Source organism: Pseudochaenichthys georgianus, unplaced genomic scaffold, assembly GCF_902827115.2.
Source record: "Pseudochaenichthys georgianus unplaced genomic scaffold, fPseGeo1.2 scaffold_1273_arrow_ctg1, whole genome shotgun sequence".
Taxonomy (NCBI): Eukaryota; Metazoa; Chordata; class Actinopteri; order Perciformes; family Channichthyidae; genus Pseudochaenichthys; species Pseudochaenichthys georgianus.
This window is the reverse complement of record NW_027262181.1, coordinates 4,535-25,569: the sequence shown is the minus strand read 5'-3', so window position 1 is coordinate 25,569 and position 21,035 is coordinate 4,535. Positions and strand designations below refer to the sequence as shown.

Sequence of the window (21,035 nt, the reverse complement as noted above, 5' to 3'; positions counted from 1 at the left end):
TCAGATGTGGTCCCCAGTTCAGATGTGGTCCCCAGTTCAGATGTGGTCCCCAGTTCAGATGTGGTCTCCAGTTCAGATGTGGTCTCCAGTTCAGATGTGGTCTCCAGTTCAGATGTGGTCTCCAGTTCAGATGTGGTCTGCAGTTCAGATGTGGTCCCCAGTTCAGATGTGGTCCCCAGTTCAGATGTGGTCCCCAGTTCAGATGTGGTCCCCAGTTCAGATGTGGTCTCCAGTTCAGATGTGGTCTCCAGTTCAGATGTGGTCCCCAGTTCAGATGTGGTCTCCAGTTCAGATGTGGTCTGCAGTTCAGATGTGGTCCCCAGTTCAGATGTGGTCCCCAGTTCAGATGTGGTCTGCAGTTCAGATGTGGTCTCCAGTTCAGATGTGGTCTCCAGTTCAGATGTGGTCTCCAGTTCAGATGTGGTCTCCAGTTCAGATGTGGTCTCCAGTTCAGATGTGGTCTCCAGTTCAGATGTGGTCCCCAGTTCAGATGTGGTCTCTAGTTCAGATGTGGTCTCCAGTTCAGATGTGGTCTCCAGTTCAGATGTGGTGTCCAGTTCAGATGTGGTCTCCAGTTCAGATGTGGTCGCCAGTTCAGATGTGGTCTAGTTAGACCAGCGCTCTGAGGAGGAAGGACAGCCCGGCCCCCAGAGCCAGCCCCAGCGAGAGGAAGAAGGCCATGACGGCTCCGGCAGTCTCTGCTTCGTGAGGGAGAACTTTCCTAAAACAACAACAACAACATCAACAACATCAACAGGGATCAATGAGTCATCAGGGTGGACTGTTGTTTATATTGTTGTTTACTCTTTTTACCAGAATCAGAATACCTTTATTAGTCCCACAGACAGCTCAATGTTACATGGTACTCTTTAAAGAGGTGTGGGCCGGTACAGAGACCCAGTGGAGAATTGCACACTGGAGGTACTCTTTAAAGAGGTGTGGGCCGGTACAGAGACCCAGTGGAGAATTGCACACTGGAGGTACTCTTTAAAGAGGTGTGGGCCGGTACAGAGACCCAGTGGAGAATTGCCCACTGGAGGTACTCTTTAAAGAGGTGTGGGCAGGTACAGAGACCCAGTGGAGAATTGCACACTGGAGGTACTCTTTAAAGAGGTGTGGGCCGGTACAGAGACCCAGTGGAGAATTGCACACTGGAGGTACTCTTTAAAGAGGTGTGGGCAGGTACAGAGACCCAGTGGAGAATTGCACACTGGAGGTACTCTTTAAAGAGGTGTGGGCCGGTACAGAGACCCAGTGGAGAATTGCCCACTGGAGGTACTCTTTAAAGAGGTGTGGGCCGGTACAGAGACCCAGTGGAGAATTGCACACTGGAGGTACTCTTTAAAGAGATGTGGGCCGGTACAGAGACCCAGTGGAGAATTGCACACTGGAGGTACTCTTTAAAGAGATGTGGGCAGGTACAGAGACCCAGTGGAGAATTGCACACTGGAGGTACTCTTTAAAGAGATGTGGGCCGGTACAGAGACCCAGTGGAGAATTGCACACTGGAGGTACTCTTTAAAGAGATGTGGGCAGGTACAGAGACCCAGTGGAGAATTGCAAACTGGAGGTACTCTTTAAAGAGATGTGGGCAGGTACAGAGACCCAGTGGAGAATTGCACACTGGAGGTACTCTTTAAAGAGATGTGGGCAGGTACAGAGACCCAGTGGAGAATTGCATACTGGAGGTACTCTTTAAAGAGATGTGGGCCGGTACAGAGACCCAGTGGAGAATTGCACACTGGAGGTACTCTTTAAAGAGTTGTGGGCCGGTACAGAGACCCAGTGGAGAATTGCACAATGGAGGTACTCTTTAAAGAGATGTGGGCCGGTACAGAGACCCAGTGGAGAATTGCACACTGGAGGTACTCTTTAAAGAGATTTGGGCCGGTACAGAGACCCAGTGGAGAATTGCACACTGGAGGTACTCTTTAAAGAGATGTGGGCCAGTACAGAGACCCAGTGGAGAATTGCACACTGGAGGTACTCTTTAAAGAGATGTGGGCCGGTACAGAGACCCAGTGGAGAATTGCACACTGGAGGTACTCTTTAAAGAGGTGTGGGCCGGTACAGAGACCCAGTGGAGAATTGCACACTGGAGGTACTCTTTAAAGAGATGTGGGCCGGTACAGAGACCCAGTGGAGAATTGCACACTGGAGGTACTCTTTAAAGAGATGTGGGCCGGTACAGAGACCCAGTGGAGAATTGCACACTGGAGGTACTCTTTAAAGAGATGTGGGCAGGTACAGAGACCCAGTGGAGAATTGCACACTGGAGGTACTCTTTAAAGAGATGTGGGCCGGTACAGAGACCCAGTGGAGAATTGCACACTGGAGGTACTCTTTAAAGAGATGTGGGCAGGTACAGAGACCCAGTGGAGAATTGCAAACTGGAGGTACTCTTTAAAGAGATGTGGGCAGGTACAGAGACCCAGTGGAGAATTGCACACTGGAGGTACTCTTTAAAGAGATGTGGGCAGGTACAGAGACCCAGTGGAGAATTGCATACTGGAGGTACTCTTTAAAGAGATGTGGGCCGGTACAGAGACCCAGTGGAGAATTGCACACTGGAGGTACTCTTTAAAGAGTTGTGGGCCGGTACAGAGACCCAGTGGAGAATTGCACAATGGAGGTACTCTTTAAAGAGATGTGGGCCGGTACAGAGACCCAGTGGAGAATTGCACACTGGAGGTACTCTTTAAAGAGATTTGGGCCGGTACAGAGACCCAGTGGAGAATTGCACACTGGAGGTACTCTTTAAAGAGATGTGGGCCAGTACAGAGACCCAGTGGAGAATTGCACACTGGAGGTACTCTTTAAAGAGATGTGGGCCGGTACAGAGACCCAGTGGAGAATTGCACACTGGAGGTACTCTTTAAAGAGGTGTGGGCCGGTACAGAGACCCAGTGGAGAATTGCACACTGGAGGTACTCTTTAAAGAGATGTGGGCCGGTACAGAGACCCAGTGGAGAATTGCACACTGGAGGTACTCTTTAAAGAGATGTGGGCCGGTACAGAGACCCAGTGGAGAATTGCACACTGGAGGTACTCTTTAAAGAGATGTGGGCAGGTACAGAGACCCAGTGGAGAATTGCACACTGGAGGTACTCTTTAAAGAGATGTGGGCCGGTACAGAGACCCAGTGGAGAATTGCACACTGGAGGTACTCTTTAAAGAGATGTGGGCAGGTACAGAGACCCAGTGGAAAATTGCAAACTGGAGGTACTCTTTAAAGAGATGTGGGCAGGTACAGAGACCCAGTGGAGAATTGCACACTGGAGGTACTCTTTAAAGAGATGTGGGCAGGTACAGAGACCCAGTGGAGAATTGCATACTGGAGGTACTCTTTAAAGAGATGTGGGCCGGTACAGAGACCCAGTGGAGAATTGCACACTGGAGGTACTCTTTAAAGAGTTGTGGGCCGGTACAGAGACCCAGTGGAGAATTGCACAATGGAGGTACTCTTTAAAGAGATGTGGGCCGGTACAGAGACCCAGTGGAGAATTGCACACTGGAGGTACTCTTTAAAGAGATTTGGGCCGGTACAGAGACCCAGTGGAGAATTGCACACTGGAGGTACTCTTTAAAGAGATGTGGGCCAGTACAGAGACCCAGTGGAGAATTGCACACTGGAGGTACTCTTTAAAGAGATGTGGGCCGGTACAGAGACCCAGTGGAGAATTGCACACTGGAGGTACTCTTTAAAGAGATGTGGGCCGGTACAGAGACCCAGTGGAGAATTGCACACTGGAGGTACTCTTTAAAGAGATGTGGGCCAGTACAGAGACCCAGTGGAGAATTGCACACTGGAGGTACTCTTTAAAGAGATGTGGGCCGGTACAGAGACCCAGTGGAGAATTGCACACTGGAGGTACTCTTTAAAGAGATGTGGGCCGGTACAGAGACCCAGTGGAGAATTGCACACTGGAGGTACTCTTTAAAGAGTTGTGGGCCGGTACAGAGACCCAGTGGAGAATTGCACAATGGAGGTACTCTTTAAAGAGATGTGGGCCGGTACAGAGACCCAGTGGAGAATTGCACACTGGAGGTACTCTTTAAAGAGATTTGGGCCGGTACAGAGACCCAGTGGAGAATTGCACACTGGAGGTACTCTTTAAAGAGATGTGGGCCAGTACAGAGACCCAGTGGAGAATTGCACACTGGAGGTACTCTTTAAAGAGATGTGGGCCGGTACAGAGACCCAGTGGAGAATTGCACACTGGAGGTACTCTTTAAAGAGATGTGGGCCGGTACAGAGACCCAGTGGAGAATTGCACAATGGAGGTACTCTTTAAAGAGATGCGATGTCCCATCGGGACAAAAGTAGATGGGATTTTTGTGTGTTTGTGTTGTTTGTGTTTTTGTGTGTTGTTTTGTGTACTTTGGACCGAAGCACATGCAGAGGCTGGCCAGGTATCCGTTGCTGAAGGCGAAGAGGACCATGAAGAGGATGAACCAGCCGTCATGGAGGAAGAACACGGGCAGGTTCTGGCGGGGCCGAACGTTACACAACATGAAGAGCGGCGGGAAAACCAGGCGGGAAATGATGGAAACGGGAAGTATCCTGCTGTCGCTCGGCGGCTGAAACAGACAGTCATCAAGTTACTAACAGAGCGGGGTCATCTGCACGTATGAACAGCACTTTGTCATCACTACAGCCAACCCAGTCTCACTGCATCTCGTGTTCACCAACACGATTTCTAATCTATTGATTCGTGTTCACCATCACGATTTGCCCCTTTTTTTCGTGTTGCACAGCACGATTTTAAAAGCAATGTATTTCTACTGGTAACGTGTTTCGTGCCTGCAGGCTGCAGCACGTCTTTTTCTCCGGTCGGGTCGTGGAAGACCGGAAGCTGTGTGGTTCATAAAAACATGTTCTTACTCAATATCAAGCCACAGTTATTGCTTTTATTTTAAATCGTATAATTTCGGACTTTTGTTGTCGTCTGTGAGGAAAATAAATGGCTCAGAGCCTCAGGATACTGAAATCTGTATTTTTAAATATTTCTTTCCTTCTAATTTGTTATTCTTTTCAAAATAACACACTGTTATTTACTCACCAATAACACACAATTATCCTTGCTTTTATTTATTTGTTTGATTTCATAATCTCGTGCTTTTTTGGCGTCCGTCAGGAACTGAATTTCAAAATAAAAATAACCGGAAACAGACGTAGGCATTTCGAGCGATTACCCAAGATCCTCAGCTATGGTTTAAGCTCGCTGATTGGATGTTTTAGCCGCAATGCATGCTGGGATTTGGTGTTTATACGATATGAAATCCGGAAAACATTTTAAAAGAATAAAATAATACTTAATTCCGAGTGCTCTTGCTTTTCTCTTTGAAAGTCCTCACATAACGGCATTGTAATACACGGTTCGGCTGCATTACATATTACAGATCTGCCGTAGTTCTTTATTTAGAGAGCCCTGATGAGAAGACGTTTGGACAAACTGAAGAAATGCCGCCGAAACTGAATACTTGACGTGGATCATAAATATATCAACAATTAAACAACATCTTCAATTTCTCTTCACACAATACGTCTCCTTGCAGTCTCAACACTAATTCGGCTGACTTTTACATTTGATCTAATTCATAGATAGGTTATATTTACACCATAACGGTGCACAGCTGATAGAAAAGTTAACCAAGTTAAATGGGAGTGTCGGAAAGCTAAAAGAGAGCATGAATGAAAAATTGCAAAGGAAGCTTTTTATAAATATGCCAGAAGCTCAAAGTCAATGCCACAGTCGGAGATCTGAAAAAGGCTAATGGCAGCCTGGCTCAAAGGACAAGGACAAAGCCAATACACTAAATTCCTTCTTTGCTAGTGTGTTCACAAAGGAGGATACCTCATCAATACCAGACTTCCAGGACAGACCATTTAATACTACACTAAATAAATTGGACTTCACATCTAAGGACATCCATAAAAAACGAACTTAGATGCCTCAAAAGCATCAGGACGGACGGCATCTATCCCGGGATTCTCAAAGAACTGAGTGACGAACTAGATAAACCCTTACTTATTATATTTCAAAAATGGCTTGATGAAGGTGTGGTACCACAGCCTTGGAAGGATGCTCATGTAACTCCTATATTCAAAAAAGGTGACCGAAGCAATCCTGGGAACTATAGGCCCGTCAGCCTTACAGCAGTAGTATGCAAACTCCTTGAATCCTTGGTGCGTGATGCCGTCACAGAACATCTCGACTCAAACAACCTATTATCAGACGGCCAACACGGCTTCGTCCAGGGCAGATCCTGTTGAACCCAGCTCCTGGCCTGCCTTCACATATGGTCTCGTACCCTTGACGAAAGAGGAAGTCTTGATGCCATTTATTTGGATTTCCAGAAAGCATTTGATACTGTACCTCACAAAGATTACTGAATGGGCTCTATGGGTATGGTATCCGTGGAGACACACTCACCTGGATCTCAGACTCTCAGGTCGACAGAGAGTCCTTGGTAACGGGAAACCATCTGGGTGGTGCCCAGTTCTCAGTGGAACTCCACAAGGTAGTGTCCTGGGTCGTGCACTGTTTGTCCTCTATATCAACGACCTACCCGATAATGTGAGCTCCAGGGTCCAGATGTTTGCAGATGATACTAAAGTCTTCAAGGAAATTAAGTGTAAAGAGGATGCAGAGAAACTCCAGTCAGATGTCTGAGAAATGCAAAGGTGGTCCGAGTGTTGGCAGCTCAAATTCAATGCAGCAAAGTGCAAAGTCATGCACTTAGGTTTTCTGAATCAAACATGAGTATAATATGGGTGATAATTCAAACACTATAAACCCATCCGAGACTCAGAATGAAAAGGACCTCGGTGTGATTGTTGACAATACCCTGACATTTAGTGACCATATCCGTCGGGCAAGTAACAAAGCGGATGGTATCCTAGCAACGATCCGCAGATCACACTTATTTGGACTCTGACGTAGTACGTAGTTTATACATCTCTCTTGTACGGCCACTCCTCGAGTATGGGAATGTCGCTTGGTCCCCCATGTACAAAAAGGATGCTGAGCTCATCGAGAAAATACAGAGAAGGGCAACGAAGCTGGTTCCAGAACTAAAGGACCTACCATATCAAGAACGACTGCAAAGTCTTAAAATGCCGAGTATGTATTATAGAAGGGCGAGGGGAGACATGATCGAAGTTTTCAAATATCTCCACAACATCTACAAAGCATCATGCCCACTCCAACGGGATTATAACACCAGGACTCGTGGACACTGCCTCAAGTTGAAGAAACAGCACTCAAGACTGGCTATCCGCCGCAACTTGTTCAGCCTGCGTGTGGCTGACTTGTGGAATGATCTGCCAGAAAGCGTTGTCACATCCAAGACGGTTAACTGTCTCAAATCCCGCCTCGACCGCTACCGGTCAAACATCACCTTCACTTTGGACGATGTGGCTGTTGCCAGCATCCATAGTAAATTAAGAATCAGTGATCTACTCATTTATTTATGAGCGCCTAAAAGGCCTTAGGCCTATTACAGCCGCATCCTATTGATTGATTGATTGATTGATTGAAAGGGACTTGTAGTTTTTAAAGATATTACTGATTTTCTTTGAATGTAAGAATGTAAATACTGAGTCTGAAATAGTATAGCAATATGCTGTACAATTATGTGAGAGCATGAATAAAACTACACATCTTCAGATGTTGTACATACACAAAAATAATACAAAGTTATTGTGGCTGTGTACCTTGTGTGCACCGCCTAGTGGTTAAAGCACGTTATTGAATTATTGTTTTTATGTGTTATATTTGATTAAATATTTAGAGTACATACTTTCATCGGGGGAAAGTAGAAGGTCTGTGATAGAAATATAGAATATAAAAAATCAAGAAGATACTGTAAGTGATCTCTGCAATAAAACAGTTTAGTGCCGGATGTACACAGGTATTAATAGGAGGAGGTGCAAAACAGACAAACTGATTAACCTTTATTTAAACATGAAAGAATACTTTAGATTAAGGTCTTCTTTCAAATAAGAAAAAAACTTTGGGGGTATCTACAGATAAATATTAGGCCTGACAAAGTACTTAACGTCTAATATATTGCTTTCCTGCAATGTTAACTATGTTGAAGCACTTATTTTAACTGATATTATACACATTCATTATACTCTTATGTAGATAGGATAAGAAATGTGCAGAATATGACAGTTTAATGGTGGAGGTACACATATTGATAGATGTCTTGTAATGCACTGTTGAGGAACCTGTGACCCAAGTTTTTCATGCATTGCATAACTACACCGTAGTTGTGTGATATGTCAATACACCTTTGAAAATCTAGAAATCTTGAAAGGGATGTGCAAAATAGCCATAATATACAGTCTTTAATTAACTATTAGAGAGAATAACAAGTAATTAATATACTTTATAGAGATCTGCAGATACATGTTTAGTCTTCTCGAGCACCAACTATCAAACATCTCTCCTGATTGTTGGCACTTGACAATCACCTTCCCTGAATTTCCCTCAGGTGTAACTAAAGTCTGATTTAAGGGTTGTTTATATTTCACATCATTAATCAGAATCTGCAAAGTAACTCAAATAAATGTAATGCAGTAAAAATACCAGGTTAACCTCTGAACTGTAGTGGAGTAGAATTACAAAGTATTAATGCTATATATTAATGCTGCGCATTATGGACACAAGCGATGTTCACCCATTTATTAATTATATGTTTTACATTTGATAACACCAATGTGTTTAATACTGGCAACTTCTAATTGTGGGAAAAACGAAAATGTTCGGTCGAGACGTCCCATAGGACATTTTGCGAAACACAATAGCCAGCATGTGTAGTTCTGGGGGGCGTTCGATTCCAGTTTTAGATAGTCTGGCGTGGTTTCGCTGGCTGTTTGACGCTCGGCGTAACCTTGGCGCACTGCCACTCCAACATCCAATCCCAGAGTTTGAAGATTAATCACGGGGACTGTAGTCCTAAACGATAGCTGGGGATTATGGGTAGTGTAGTGTCTTCGGCCATCCTAAACTCCTAGAGGCCTACGTCTCTTTCCGGTTATTTTTATTTTGAAATTCAGTTCCTGACGGACGCCAAAAAAGCCCGAGATTATGGAATTAAACCAATAAATAAAAGCAAGGATAATTGTGTGTTATTGGTGAGTAAATAACAGTGTGTTATTTTGAAAAGAATAACAAATTAGAAGGAAAGAAATATTTAGAAATACAGATTTCAGTATCCTGAGGCTCTGAGCCATTTATTTTCCTCACAGACGGCAACAAAAGTCAGAAATTATACGATTTAAAATAAAAGCAATAATCGTGGCTTGATATTGAGTAAGAACATGTTTTTATGAACCACACAGCTTCCGGTCTTCCACGACCCGACCGGAGAAAAAGACGTGCTGCAGCCTGCAGGCACGAAACACGTTACCAGTAGAAATACATTGCTTTTAAAATCGTGCTGTGCAACACGAAAAAAAGGGGGAAATCGTGATGGTGAACACGAAATGCCGTGAGACTGGGTTGAAAAGCACGGTCACATGACTTCACGTCACCACCGCTAAGCTAAAGGAGGCTAATGTTGGGCTATAAAGGAACTACAGCACGGTCACATGACTTCACGTCACCACCGCTAAGCTAAAGGCGGCTAATGTTGGGCTATAAAGAAACTACCTCACGGTCACATGACTTCACGTCACCACCGCTAAGCTAAAGGAGGCTAATGTTGGGCTATAAAGGAACTACAGCACGGTCACATGACTTCACGTCACCACCGCTAAGCTAAAGGAGGCTAATGTTGGGTTATAAAGGAACTACAGCACGGTCACATGACTTCACGTCACCACCGCTAAGCTAAAGGCGGCTAATGTTGGGCTATAAAGAAACTACCTCACGGTCACATGACTTCACGTCACCACCGCTAAGCTAAAGGAGGCTAATGTTGGGCTATAAAGGAACTACCTCACGGTCACATGACTTCACGTCACCACCGCTAAGCTAAAGGAGGCTAATGTTGGGCTATAAAGGAACTACAGCACGGTCACATGACTTCACGTCACCACCGCTAAGCTAAAGGAGGCTAATGTTGGGCTATAAAGGAACTACAGCACGGTCACATGACTTCACGTCACCACCGCTAAGCTAAAGGCGGCTAATGTTGGGCTATAAAGGAACTACAGCACGGTCACATGACTTCACGTCACCACCGCTAAGCTAAAGGAGGCTAATGTTGGGCTATAGAGGAACTACAGCACGGTCACATGACTTCACCACCGCTAAGCTAAAGGAGGCTAATGTTGGGCTATAAAGGAACTACAGCACGGTCACATGACTTCACGTCACCACCGCTAAGCTAAAGGAGACTAGTGTTGGGCTATAAAGGAACTACAGCACGGTCACATGACTTCACGTCACCACCGCTAAGCTAAAGGAGGCTAATGTTGGGCTATAGAGGAACTACAGCACGGTCACATGACTTCACGTCACCACCGCTAAGCTAAAGGCGGCTAATGTTGGGCTATAAAGGAACTACAGCACGGTCACATGACTTCACGTCACCACCGCTAAGCTAAAGGAGGCTAATGTTGGGCTATAAAGGAACTACAGCACGGTCACATGACTTCACGTCACCACCGCTAAGCTAAAGGTGGCTAATGTTGGGCTATAAAGGAACTACAGCACGGTCACATGACTTCACGTCACCACCGCTAAGCTAAAGGAGGCTAATGTTGGGCTATAGAGGAACTACAGCACGGTCACATGACTTCACGTCACCACCGCTAAGCTAAAGGAGGCTAATGTTGGGCTATAAAGGAACTACAGCACGGTCACATGACTTCACGTCACCACCGCTAAGCTAAAGGTGGCTAATGTTGGGCTATAAAGGAACTACAGCACGGTCACATGACTTCACGTCACCACCGCTAAGCTAAAGGAGGCTAATGTTGGGCTATAGAGGAACTACAGCACGTTCACATGACTTCACATCACCACCGCTAAGCTAAAGGTGGCTAATGTTGGGCTATAGAGGAACTACAGCACGTTCACATGACCTCACGTCACCACCGCTAAGCTAAAGGAGGCTAATGTTGGGCTACAGCACGGTCACATGACTTCGCTTTAACCACAGACCTTATTTATGGCTAACAACCAAAAACACAGTCAGTAACCATAGACCTCCAGACCAGGGGACAGGAAGTGATGTCAGGGTTCAGGACTCACCCACATGCAGAAGGCGGTCAGGCTGCGTCCGGCCCAGTCGCTCAGGTTGAAGAGGAGGAAGCAGCTGACGGGGATGAAGTATCGCTCTGTGGAAGAAACACCATATCTATAAATAACTTGTGACGGACAAATACGACTTCCAGCATCAGAAACCATTAAACGTTAACGTTCTGTTGATATTACAACATCTAACTGGGACAGTTCATTACATCAGAGTCTAAAAGTGCCTGTTTTAAAGAGGAGCCAGCCGACCAATCACAGGCAGCGTGATGAACTCATGAGACACCACAGAAGAAGAGACTGACCCCAGGACCCCCTGGCCAGCGTGGACTTGGTGTCGGCCGTGATGGCGGGGAACGTGCCGATGGTGACGGTGAAGGTGAAGCACACGGAGAGAGCCAGCAGCCAGATCTGAGGTCAGAGGTCACCGTTACATCACTATGTTATATCAGACTAAATGTGTTATTTTAGATTTTCAAAAACAAAACAATTCACACTTTTCTCAGGATCTTTAGAATGAAGTCACAATTCTGACTCTAACTTCAGATTTCTGAAAAGAACATCTCTCTTTTCTCACTTTATTTTCAGAAATAAATCTGCATTCTGAGAATAAAGTAAAGTCTACAGAAAAACAACTGAAACTAAATTCTGTCTTTTGTTTAAAAATTCTGAAAAATAATCTTTTAAAATAAAGTCAGAATTGTGAGGAACAGTTTAAACTTTATTTTAATGAAAACATTCTTTAGATTTTCAGATTCCGTTTTGAGAATGGTGACTTTATTCTCAGATCTCCTCCTGTGGCCTTGAGGCTCTTCGTGTCGGACCTTCTTAAAGATCTTCACGATGGAGACGTCCTGCTGGCCGCTCCGATCAGCCGACTCTCCATCGCCCTCTGAGGGCGACACAAATACTGTTGTTGTTATTAATGTTTCTATTATCAGTGTTGAACAGAGTAAACAGAGTACCTGGGTTCATCAGGATCACCGAGTTCTCCGGGCTCGGTTTCCGGTTCTTCTCCTGATAGAACTGGAAGAACTCCTGAAAACAGGAAACAGGAAATATTACATAAGTATATGAATATATTAAAAGCACTCTGACGATGACACCGTTCGTTTATTCGATTGGATAAGTGCGTGTACCAGTTTGGGCAGCAGGATGTAGCAGAGGATGGACAGAAAGATAACAACACAGGCTGTGATGAAGTATCCAAAGGCTGCATCCGGCAGATCAGACCCGCCTGAGAGAGGGATCGAACCGGCCCATCAGTGACAGACAGCCCCCGGAGCCACAGAGGATGTTTTATAAGATGTTTTATTTTGGTGTTTTATTCTGAAATACTTGCGATGGCGCAGATCATGGCGAAGGCGGCGAAGCTGCCTGCCAGCCCCTGGCCGCTCATGACGGGCGTGGTGTACGAAGCCGGGAGCAGCCCTGCCATCCCAAACAGACTGCCCTGCAGCACCGCTCCGAACGCTGTCAACAAACAAACAAATAAACAACAGACTGCCCTACAGCACCGCTCCGAACGCTGTCAACAAACAAACAGACAAATAACAAACAGACTGCCCTGCAGCACCGCTCCGAACGCTGTCAACAAACAAACAAATAAACAACCAACAGACTGCCCTGCAGCACCGCTCCGAACGCTGTCAACAAACAAACACACAAACAACAGACTGCCCTGCAGCACCGCTCCGAACGCTGTCAACAAACAAACACACAAACAACCAACAGACTGCCCTGCAGCACCGCTCCGAACGCTGTCAACAAACAAACAAACAAACAACCAACAGACTGCCCTGCAGCACCGCTCCGAACGCTGTCAACAAACAAACAAACAACCAACAGACTGCCCTGCAGCACCGCTCCGAACGCTGTCAACAAACAAACAAACAAACCACCAACAGACTGCCCTGCAGCACCGCTCCCAACGCTGTCAACAAACAAACAAATAAACAAACACATAAACAAACACACTAAGGCATAACTCACAGTTGATGGTGACGATCTTCGCCATGGTGACGCAGAAGAAGGCGAGCGGCTCCAGAGGAACTCTGACGAAGACGGCGGTGGCGATGAACACGAACATGATGACGAGGAGACTGCCGAGCACCCGGAGGCGCTGAGACACCCTGGGGGGGACATCAGCAGGAGAGGACTCTTTAAAGTAGAGACACTTCATACTGATATACACCTGAACATCAGCAGGAGAGGACTCTTTAAAGTAGAGACACTACATACTGATATACACCTGAACATCAGCAGGAGAGGACTCTTTAAAGTAGAGACGCTACACACTGATATACACCTGAACATCAGCAGGAGAGGACTCTTTAAAGTAGAGACACTACATACTGATATACACCTGAACATCAGCAGGAGAGGACTCTTTAAAGTAGAGACACTACATACTGATATACACCTGAACATCAGCAGGAGAGGACTCTTTAAAGTAGAGACACTACATACTGATATACACCTGAACATCAGCAGGAGAGGACTCTTTAAAGTAGAGACACTACATACTGATATACACCTGAACATCAGCAGGAGAGGACTCTTTAAAGTAGAGACACTACATACTGATATACACCTGAACATCAGCAGGAGAGGACTCTTTAAAGTAGAGACACTACATACTGATATACACCTGGACATCAGCAGGAGAGGACTCTTTAAAGTAGAGACACTACATACTGATATACACCTGAACATCAGCAGGAGAGGACTCTTTAAAGTAGAGACACTACACACTGATATACACCTGAACATCAGCAGGAGAGGACTCTTTAAAGTAGAGACACTACACACTGATATACACCTGAACATCAGCAGGAGAGGACTCTTTAAAGTAGAGACGTTACATACTGATATACACCTGAACATCAGCAGGAGAGGACTCTTTAAAGTAGAGACACTACATACTGATATACACCTGAACATCAGCAGGAGGGGACTCTTTAAAGTAGAGACACTACATACTGATATACACCTGAACATCAGCAGGAGAGGACTCTTTAAAGTAGAGACACTACATACTGATATACACCTGAACATCAGCAGGAGAGGACTCTTTAAAGTAGAGACACTACATACTGATATACACCTGAACATCAGCAGGAGAGGACTCTTTAAAGTAGAGACACTACATACTGATATACACCTGAACATCAGAGGAGAGGACTCTTTAAAGTAGAGACACTACATACTGATATACACCTGAACATCAGAGGAGAGGACTCTTTAAAGTAGAGACACTGATATACACCTGAACATCAACAGGAGAGGACTCTTTAAAGTAGAGACACTACATACTGATATACACCTGAACATCAGCAGGAGAGGACTCTTTAAAGTAGAGACACTACATACTGATATACACCTGAACATCAGCAGGAGAGGACTCTTTAAAGTAGAGACACTACATGCTGATATACACCTGAACATCAGCAGGACAGGACTCTTTAAAGTAGAGACACTACATACTGATATACACCTGAACATCAGAGGAGAGGACTCTTTAAAGTAGAGACACTACATACTGATATACACCTGAACATCAGCAGGAGAGGACTCTTTAAAGTAGAGACACTACATGCTGATATACACCTGAACATCAGCAGGACAGGACTCTTTAAAGTAGAGACACTACATACTGATATACACCTGAACATCAGCAGGAGAGGACTCTTTAAAGTAGAGACACTACATACTGATATACACCTGAACATCAACAGGAGAGGACTCTTTAAAGTAGAGACACTACATACTGATATACACCTGAACATCAGCAGGAGAGGACTCTTTAAAGTAGAGACGTTACATACTGATATACACCTGAACATCAGCAGGAGAGGACTCTTTAAAGTAGAGACGTTACATACTGATATACACCTGAACATCAGCAGGAGAGGACTCTTTAAAGTAGAGACACTACATACTGATATACACCTGAACATCAACAGGAGAGGACTCTTTAAAGTAGAGACACTACATACTGATATACACCTGAACATCAGCAGGAGAGGACTCTTTAAAGTAGAGACACTACATACTGATATACACCTGAACATCAGCAGGAGAGGACTCTTTAAAGTAGAGACACTACATGCTGATATACACCTGAACATCAGCAGGACAGGACTCTTTAAAGTAGAGACACTACATACTGATATACACCTGAACATCAGAGGAGAGGACTCTTTAAAGTAGAGACACTACATACTGATATACACCTGAACATCAGCAGGAGAGGACTCTTTAAAGTAGAGACACTACATGCTGATATACACCTGAACATCAGCAGGACAGGACTCTTTAAAGTAGAGACACTACATACTGATATACACCTGAACATCAGCAGGAGAGGACTCTTTAAAGTAGAGACACTACATACTGATATACACCTGAACATCAACAGGAGAGGACTCTTTAAAGTAGAGACACTACATACTGATATACACCTGAACATCAGCAGGAGAGGACTCTTTAAAGTAGAGACGTTACATACTGATATACACCTGAACATCAGCAGGAGAGGACTCTTTAAAGTAGAGACGTTACATACTGATATACACCTGAACATCAGCAGGAGAGGACTCTTTAAAGTAGAGACACTACATACTGATATACACCTGAACATCAGCAGGAGGGGACTCTTTAAAGTAGAGACACTACATACTGATATACACCTGAACATCAGCAGGAGAGGACTCTTTAAAGTAGAGACACTACATACTGATATACACCTGAACATCAGCAGGAGAGGACTCTTTAAAGTAGAGACACTACATACTGATATACACCTGAACATCAGAGGAGAGGACTCTTTAAAGTAGAGACACTACATACTGATATACACCTGAACATCAGAGGAGAGGACTCTTTAAAGTAGAGACACTGATATACACCTGAACATCAACAGGAGAGGACTCTTTAAAGTAGAGACACTACATACTGATATACACCTGAACATCAGCAGGAGAGGACTCTTTAAAGTAGAGACACTACATACTGATATACACCTGAACATCAGCAGGAGAGGACTCTTTAAAGTAGAGACACTACATGCTGATATACACCTGAACATCAGCAGGACAGGACTCTTTAAAGTAGAGACACTACATACTGATATACACCTGAACATCAGAGGAAAGGACTCTTTAAAGTAGAGACACTACATACTGATATACACCTGAACATCAGCAGGAGAGGACTCTTTAAAGTAGATACACTACATGCTGATATACACCTGAACATCAGCAGGACAGGACTCTTTAAAGTAGAGACACTACATACTGATATACACCTGAACATCAGCAGGAGAGGACTCTTTAAAGTAGAGACACTACATACTGATATACACCTAAACATCAGAGGAGAGGACTCTTTAAAGTAGAGACACTACATACTGATATACACCTGAACATCAGAGGAGAGGACTCTTTAAAGTAGAGACACTACATACTGATATACACCTGAACATCAACAGGAGAGGACTCTTTAAAGTAGAGACACTACATACTGATATACACCTGAACATCAGCAGGAGAGGACTCTTTAAAGTAGAGACACTACATACTGATATACACCTGAACATCAGAGGAGAGGACTCTTTAAAGTAGAGACACTACACACTGATATACACCTGAACATCAGCAGGAGAGGACTCTTTAAAGTAGAGACACTACATACTGATATACACCTGAACATCAGAGCAGAGGACTCTTTAAAGTAGAGACACTGATATACACCTGAACATCAGAGGAGAGGACTCTTTAAAGTAGAGACACTGATATACACCTGAACATCAGAGGAGAGGACTCTTTAAAGTAGAGACACTGATATACACCTGAACATCAGAGCAGAGGACTCTTTAAAGTAGAGACACTGATATACACCTGAACATCAGCAGGAGAGGACTCTTTAAAGTAGAGACACTGATATACACCTGGACATCAGCAGGAGAGTACTCTTTAAAGTAGAGACTCTAATATACACCTGGACATCAGAGCAGAGGACTCTTTAAAGTAGCATGTCTCACAGTCTGTGCAGCAGCGAGGTCAGGCAGGTGCACAGCAGCAGCGGCAGCATCGCACACAGCGTCATCACGTTGTTGAAGCTCGCCTCCAACGCACTGCGCTCCCCTGGTGCCTCCGTCTGATTGGCTGAGGATTCCTCCAATGGGGAGTCCTTCAGACGGCTGGTGAAGTACTGCACACACAAGCAACTGCTGTTTGATTGTTATATAGATATATATATTTAGTTGTTAAATTAATATAATACAGGATCATTTATAAATAAAAACTGTTATTTCTGTTGACTCTTGAACACTGTTTAAATTATTCGTCCTTATAAAAAGAAAACTCCTGACAGAGCTGGAGATGGCGAGGGGGTGGAAAGCAGGCAGGAAGTGATGTCATACCACGGTGGCGTTCATGTAGAAGTTCCAGGGCAGCAGCGTCCCCAAACCGAGCATGAAGAAGATCAACCACACGCCGAAATACCTGCAGGAAGACCATTTCAAAATAAAACACCTGTCAATCAATCTGTGACTCCACCTCCAGAGGTCACCTGTCAATCAATCTGTGACTCCACCTCCAGAGGTCACCTGTCAATCAATCTGTGACTCCACCTCCAGAGGTCACCTGTCAATCAATCTGTGACTCCACCTCCAGAGGTCACCTGTCAATCAATCTGTGACTCCACCTCCAGAGGTCACCTGTCAATCAATATGTGACTCCACCTCCAGAGGTCACCTGTCAATCAATCTGTGACTCCACCTCCAGAGGTCACCTGTCAATCAATCTGTGACTCCACCTCCAGAGGTCACCTGTCAATCAATCTGTGACTCCACCTCCAGAGGTCACCTGTCACGTCCTGCAGTATTTATTCTTATATGTATATATATATATATATATATATATATTAAAGGTCTCCTATCATGCAAATGTTACTTGTTGATGTCGGGGAACTCACGAAGGGTCAGGAAATAAACCCTCTCTCTTTTCCTCCGTACCCAAATCTCTAAAAACGGGGAACAACGGAGCTGATCCAGATGTGCGTCCGATATGACGGTAATATCTGAAATGTGGACCCACGGGCCAATCAGAACGTTGCTATCAGAAACAATGCCCGACTGTTTTGGACGTAATATGGTCGGTGTTTACATTAGCATCGCTAACACTCAGAGCTAACCTGTACTGGAGAGCATGTGTGTGAAGAAGCAGGAAGTAGAAAGGAACTCACCTTGTGGTGTAACCGCAAGAGAGAAAGCCTTTGAGCTCCAGACTGTTTCAGATCCTTGATCATCCATGATATGGCGTTTCATCACGGCAGTATCTGCCGGTAGAATCTCCCGCATAAGCTCCGCCCCTCTTTTTTCTCAATTTTTTTTTTTTTAAAGCTTTAAACCCCAAATCAGCACTTTAGAAACAGGAAGTGAAATAGAGGGTTATGAGGCATGGCTAGAATGGGCTGTCACTACCCGATCCGTCCCCCTGCCCGATCTGCAGTGGCATGTGCGAGATGGTCCGCCATATTTGACAACTCCGGACGGCAACCCAAGAAGGACACTTGACACAGTGGCTTTTAGAAAAGCTCAAAAAGAAAAACCGAGAGAGAGATGAGTTATTGTTGTTACAACGTGACTTCACTATTATTTACAACTCTTTATATTGGGTTCTTTTATTTGGGGTTAAGTACATTGTCAGAATAAGTGAGAAATGGATTTAACTTCTGTTGGACAGCTATCATACTGAATACATATCTACTGTGAATGTATGCAAACATGTATGGCATATGCCATATTCTTTTCTCACTTATTCTGACGATGTGCTTAACCCCAAATAAAAGAACCCAATATAAAGAGTTGTAAATAATAGTGAAGTCACGTTGTAACAACAATAACTCATCTCTCTCGAGTTTTCTTTTTGAGCTTTGCTAAAAGCCGCTGTGTCAAGTGTCCTTCTTGGGTTGCCGTATGGAGTTGTCCAATATGGCGGACCATCTCGCACATGCGCACTGCAGATCGGGCAGAGCGCATGACTTCATAGACATGTTTTTAATATCTTTTATATATCTGAGACCCGTGCTATCGCCTAACATAGCGTGATAGGTGACCTTTAATGTATGTATTGCATGTATTGTGTGTTTTAATGAATTATCGACCAACCAGCTGAACACTGGGAATAATAGAAGTTGTTTTAACTCACTTATCTTTTGGAGACCTGGCAGCCATTCTCCTCTGAGGAAGTGAAGGGGAACAAACATTAGACTTTGGCTTTTCAAAGTAAAACACACCAGACTTATCTTTTCAAAGTAAAACACAGCAGACTTAGCTTTTCAAAGTAAAACACAGCAGACTTAGGCTTTTCAAAGTAAAACAGACCAGGCTTTTCAAAGTAAAACACAGCAGACTTAGGCTTTTCAAAGTAAAACACAGCCGACTTAGGCTTTTCAAAGTAAAACAGACCAGGCTTTTCAAAGTAAAACACACCAGACTTAGCTTTTCAAAGTAAAACACATCAGACTTAGGCTTTTCAAAGTAAAATACACCAGACGTAGACTTTTCAAAATAAAACACACCAGAGTTAAACGTACCATATTTGCGACACCTTTCAAAATAAAAGCCTCCCGCTTCAGAGGCAGGATGAAGGATTCTCTCGTTACAGAACCACACAGAACCTCAGCTCAGAGTTTAAAGATGTTTCTGAGTAAAGTGAGCATAGCTTCTGCTCCTCTCTGAGAACAGGAAGTGAAAGTTTCTGCAGGAACGCTGAGAGACGCGTGATGAGTATTTTGTAACATCTTTAAAAACTCAACTCATCAGATTCTTCTCACGCTGCGGCTGCTTTTTATTTAAACTACAGACACTTTGCTCACATGTGAACCTTCAGATCTGTGTATTCATATTGTGTTTGAGATAGATATGGACCTGGTCACGTGGATCCATAGATCCCTACACGTGGATCCATAGATCCCTACACGTGGATCCATAGATCCCTACACGTGGATCCATAGATCCCTACACGTGGATCCATAGATCCCTACACGTGGATCCATAGAGGTGATCGGATCTAGACGAGGACACGGTCGGCTTCCTTCCTGTGGTTGAGTGATCCTCGTCTAAATATCTGAATATAATTCATATTAAAAAGATTCACCTCAAGTTGTTCACCGCCTCCAGAAGTTCTCCAAGTGTCTGCAGTTGTTCTCTTAAGGTGCTGCAGATGGTCCTGAGGTTCTGCAGAGGTTCTCCTCTCTGCTGGTTGAGCTTCAGTGTTAGATGTTCTCTAACGTTCTCTCTATCAGACTGTCTTCAGTCCTGGTTCCAGTGGTTCCACCGGGTTCTAGTTCCTGGTTCCTCTGGATGCTGGTTCCTCTGGTTCCTCTGGGTTCTAGTTCCTGGTTCCTCTGGGTTCCTGGTTCCTCTGCATGCTGGTTCCAGTGGTTCTGCCGCAGCTTTTCCTCCTCGCTGTGTGTCTGCAGAGTCAGCAGCCAGGTGACCTTTGACCTCTGGTATCAGTGCGTTAGTGGACTTTGATTCTGTGGAAATGACAATGCAAGATAACGCTCTCTGAGGTCTCACATGTTCCTCAGGTGGAACCATCAGGACTAAAGAGGTTCTGTCATTAAGACACAGTCCTGGGGGGTCACAGGGTTTCCACATGTCCTCCAGTGTTCTCTGACAGGCGGAGAGAACACCTGGCACCCTCCTGCAGTTAGCATCAGCCTCCAAAGGAACCTTGTAATATACAGAAGGTGTTAATGTCAGTTATGAGGGGGGAGGGGTCCCTGTATGAACACCTGCAGCTGATCATT

General features: G+C 44.6%; 1 protein-coding gene across 3 annotated transcripts; it reads right to left on the bottom strand.

The window, feature by feature from the left end:
- Positions 1 to 446: 446 nt before the first annotated feature.
- Positions 447 to 20,707, bottom strand: LOC117440839 (equilibrative nucleoside transporter 1-like). Of its 3 annotated transcripts, none has more exons than XM_071202124.1 (13): positions 19,815 to 19,937; positions 19,427 to 19,458; positions 17,638 to 17,719; positions 17,257 to 17,426; positions 13,206 to 13,345; positions 12,552 to 12,686; positions 12,353 to 12,450; positions 12,179 to 12,251; positions 12,038 to 12,105; positions 11,519 to 11,624; positions 11,218 to 11,299; positions 4,382 to 4,581; positions 447 to 721 (listed from the first exon to the last, which is right to left on the bottom strand). In XM_071202124.1, exons 1-13 carry the CDS (start codon positions 19,815 to 19,817, stop codon positions 606 to 608), a joined length of 1,305 nt encoding a protein of 434 aa, XP_071058225.1. In that variant the 5' UTR covers positions 19,818 to 19,937; the 3' UTR covers positions 447 to 605. The 3 variants fall into 3 exon arrangements, with proteins under 3 accessions (XP_071058225.1, XP_033932969.1, XP_033932966.1); XM_034077078.2 differs by lacking the exon at positions 19,815 to 19,937 and adding an exon at positions 20,378 to 20,707 and having other exon boundaries at positions 448 to 721; positions 11,214 to 11,299; XM_034077075.2 differs by having other exon boundaries at positions 448 to 721; positions 11,214 to 11,299.
- Positions 20,708 to 21,035: the final 328 nt, after the last annotated feature.

Excerpts from the sequence above, each read along its gene's own strand:
- LOC117440839 (XM_071202124.1), bottom strand. Across the intron at positions 12,252-12,352 it reads ACATCCTGCTGCCCAAACTG|GAGTTCTTCCAGTTCTATCA; the intron begins GTACACGCACTT and ends TCCTGTTTTCAG. Across the intron at positions 4,582-11,217 it reads AGCCTGACCGCCTTCTGCAT|CCGCCGAGCGACAGCAGGAT; the intron begins GTGGGTGAGTCC and ends TGTCTGTTTCAG.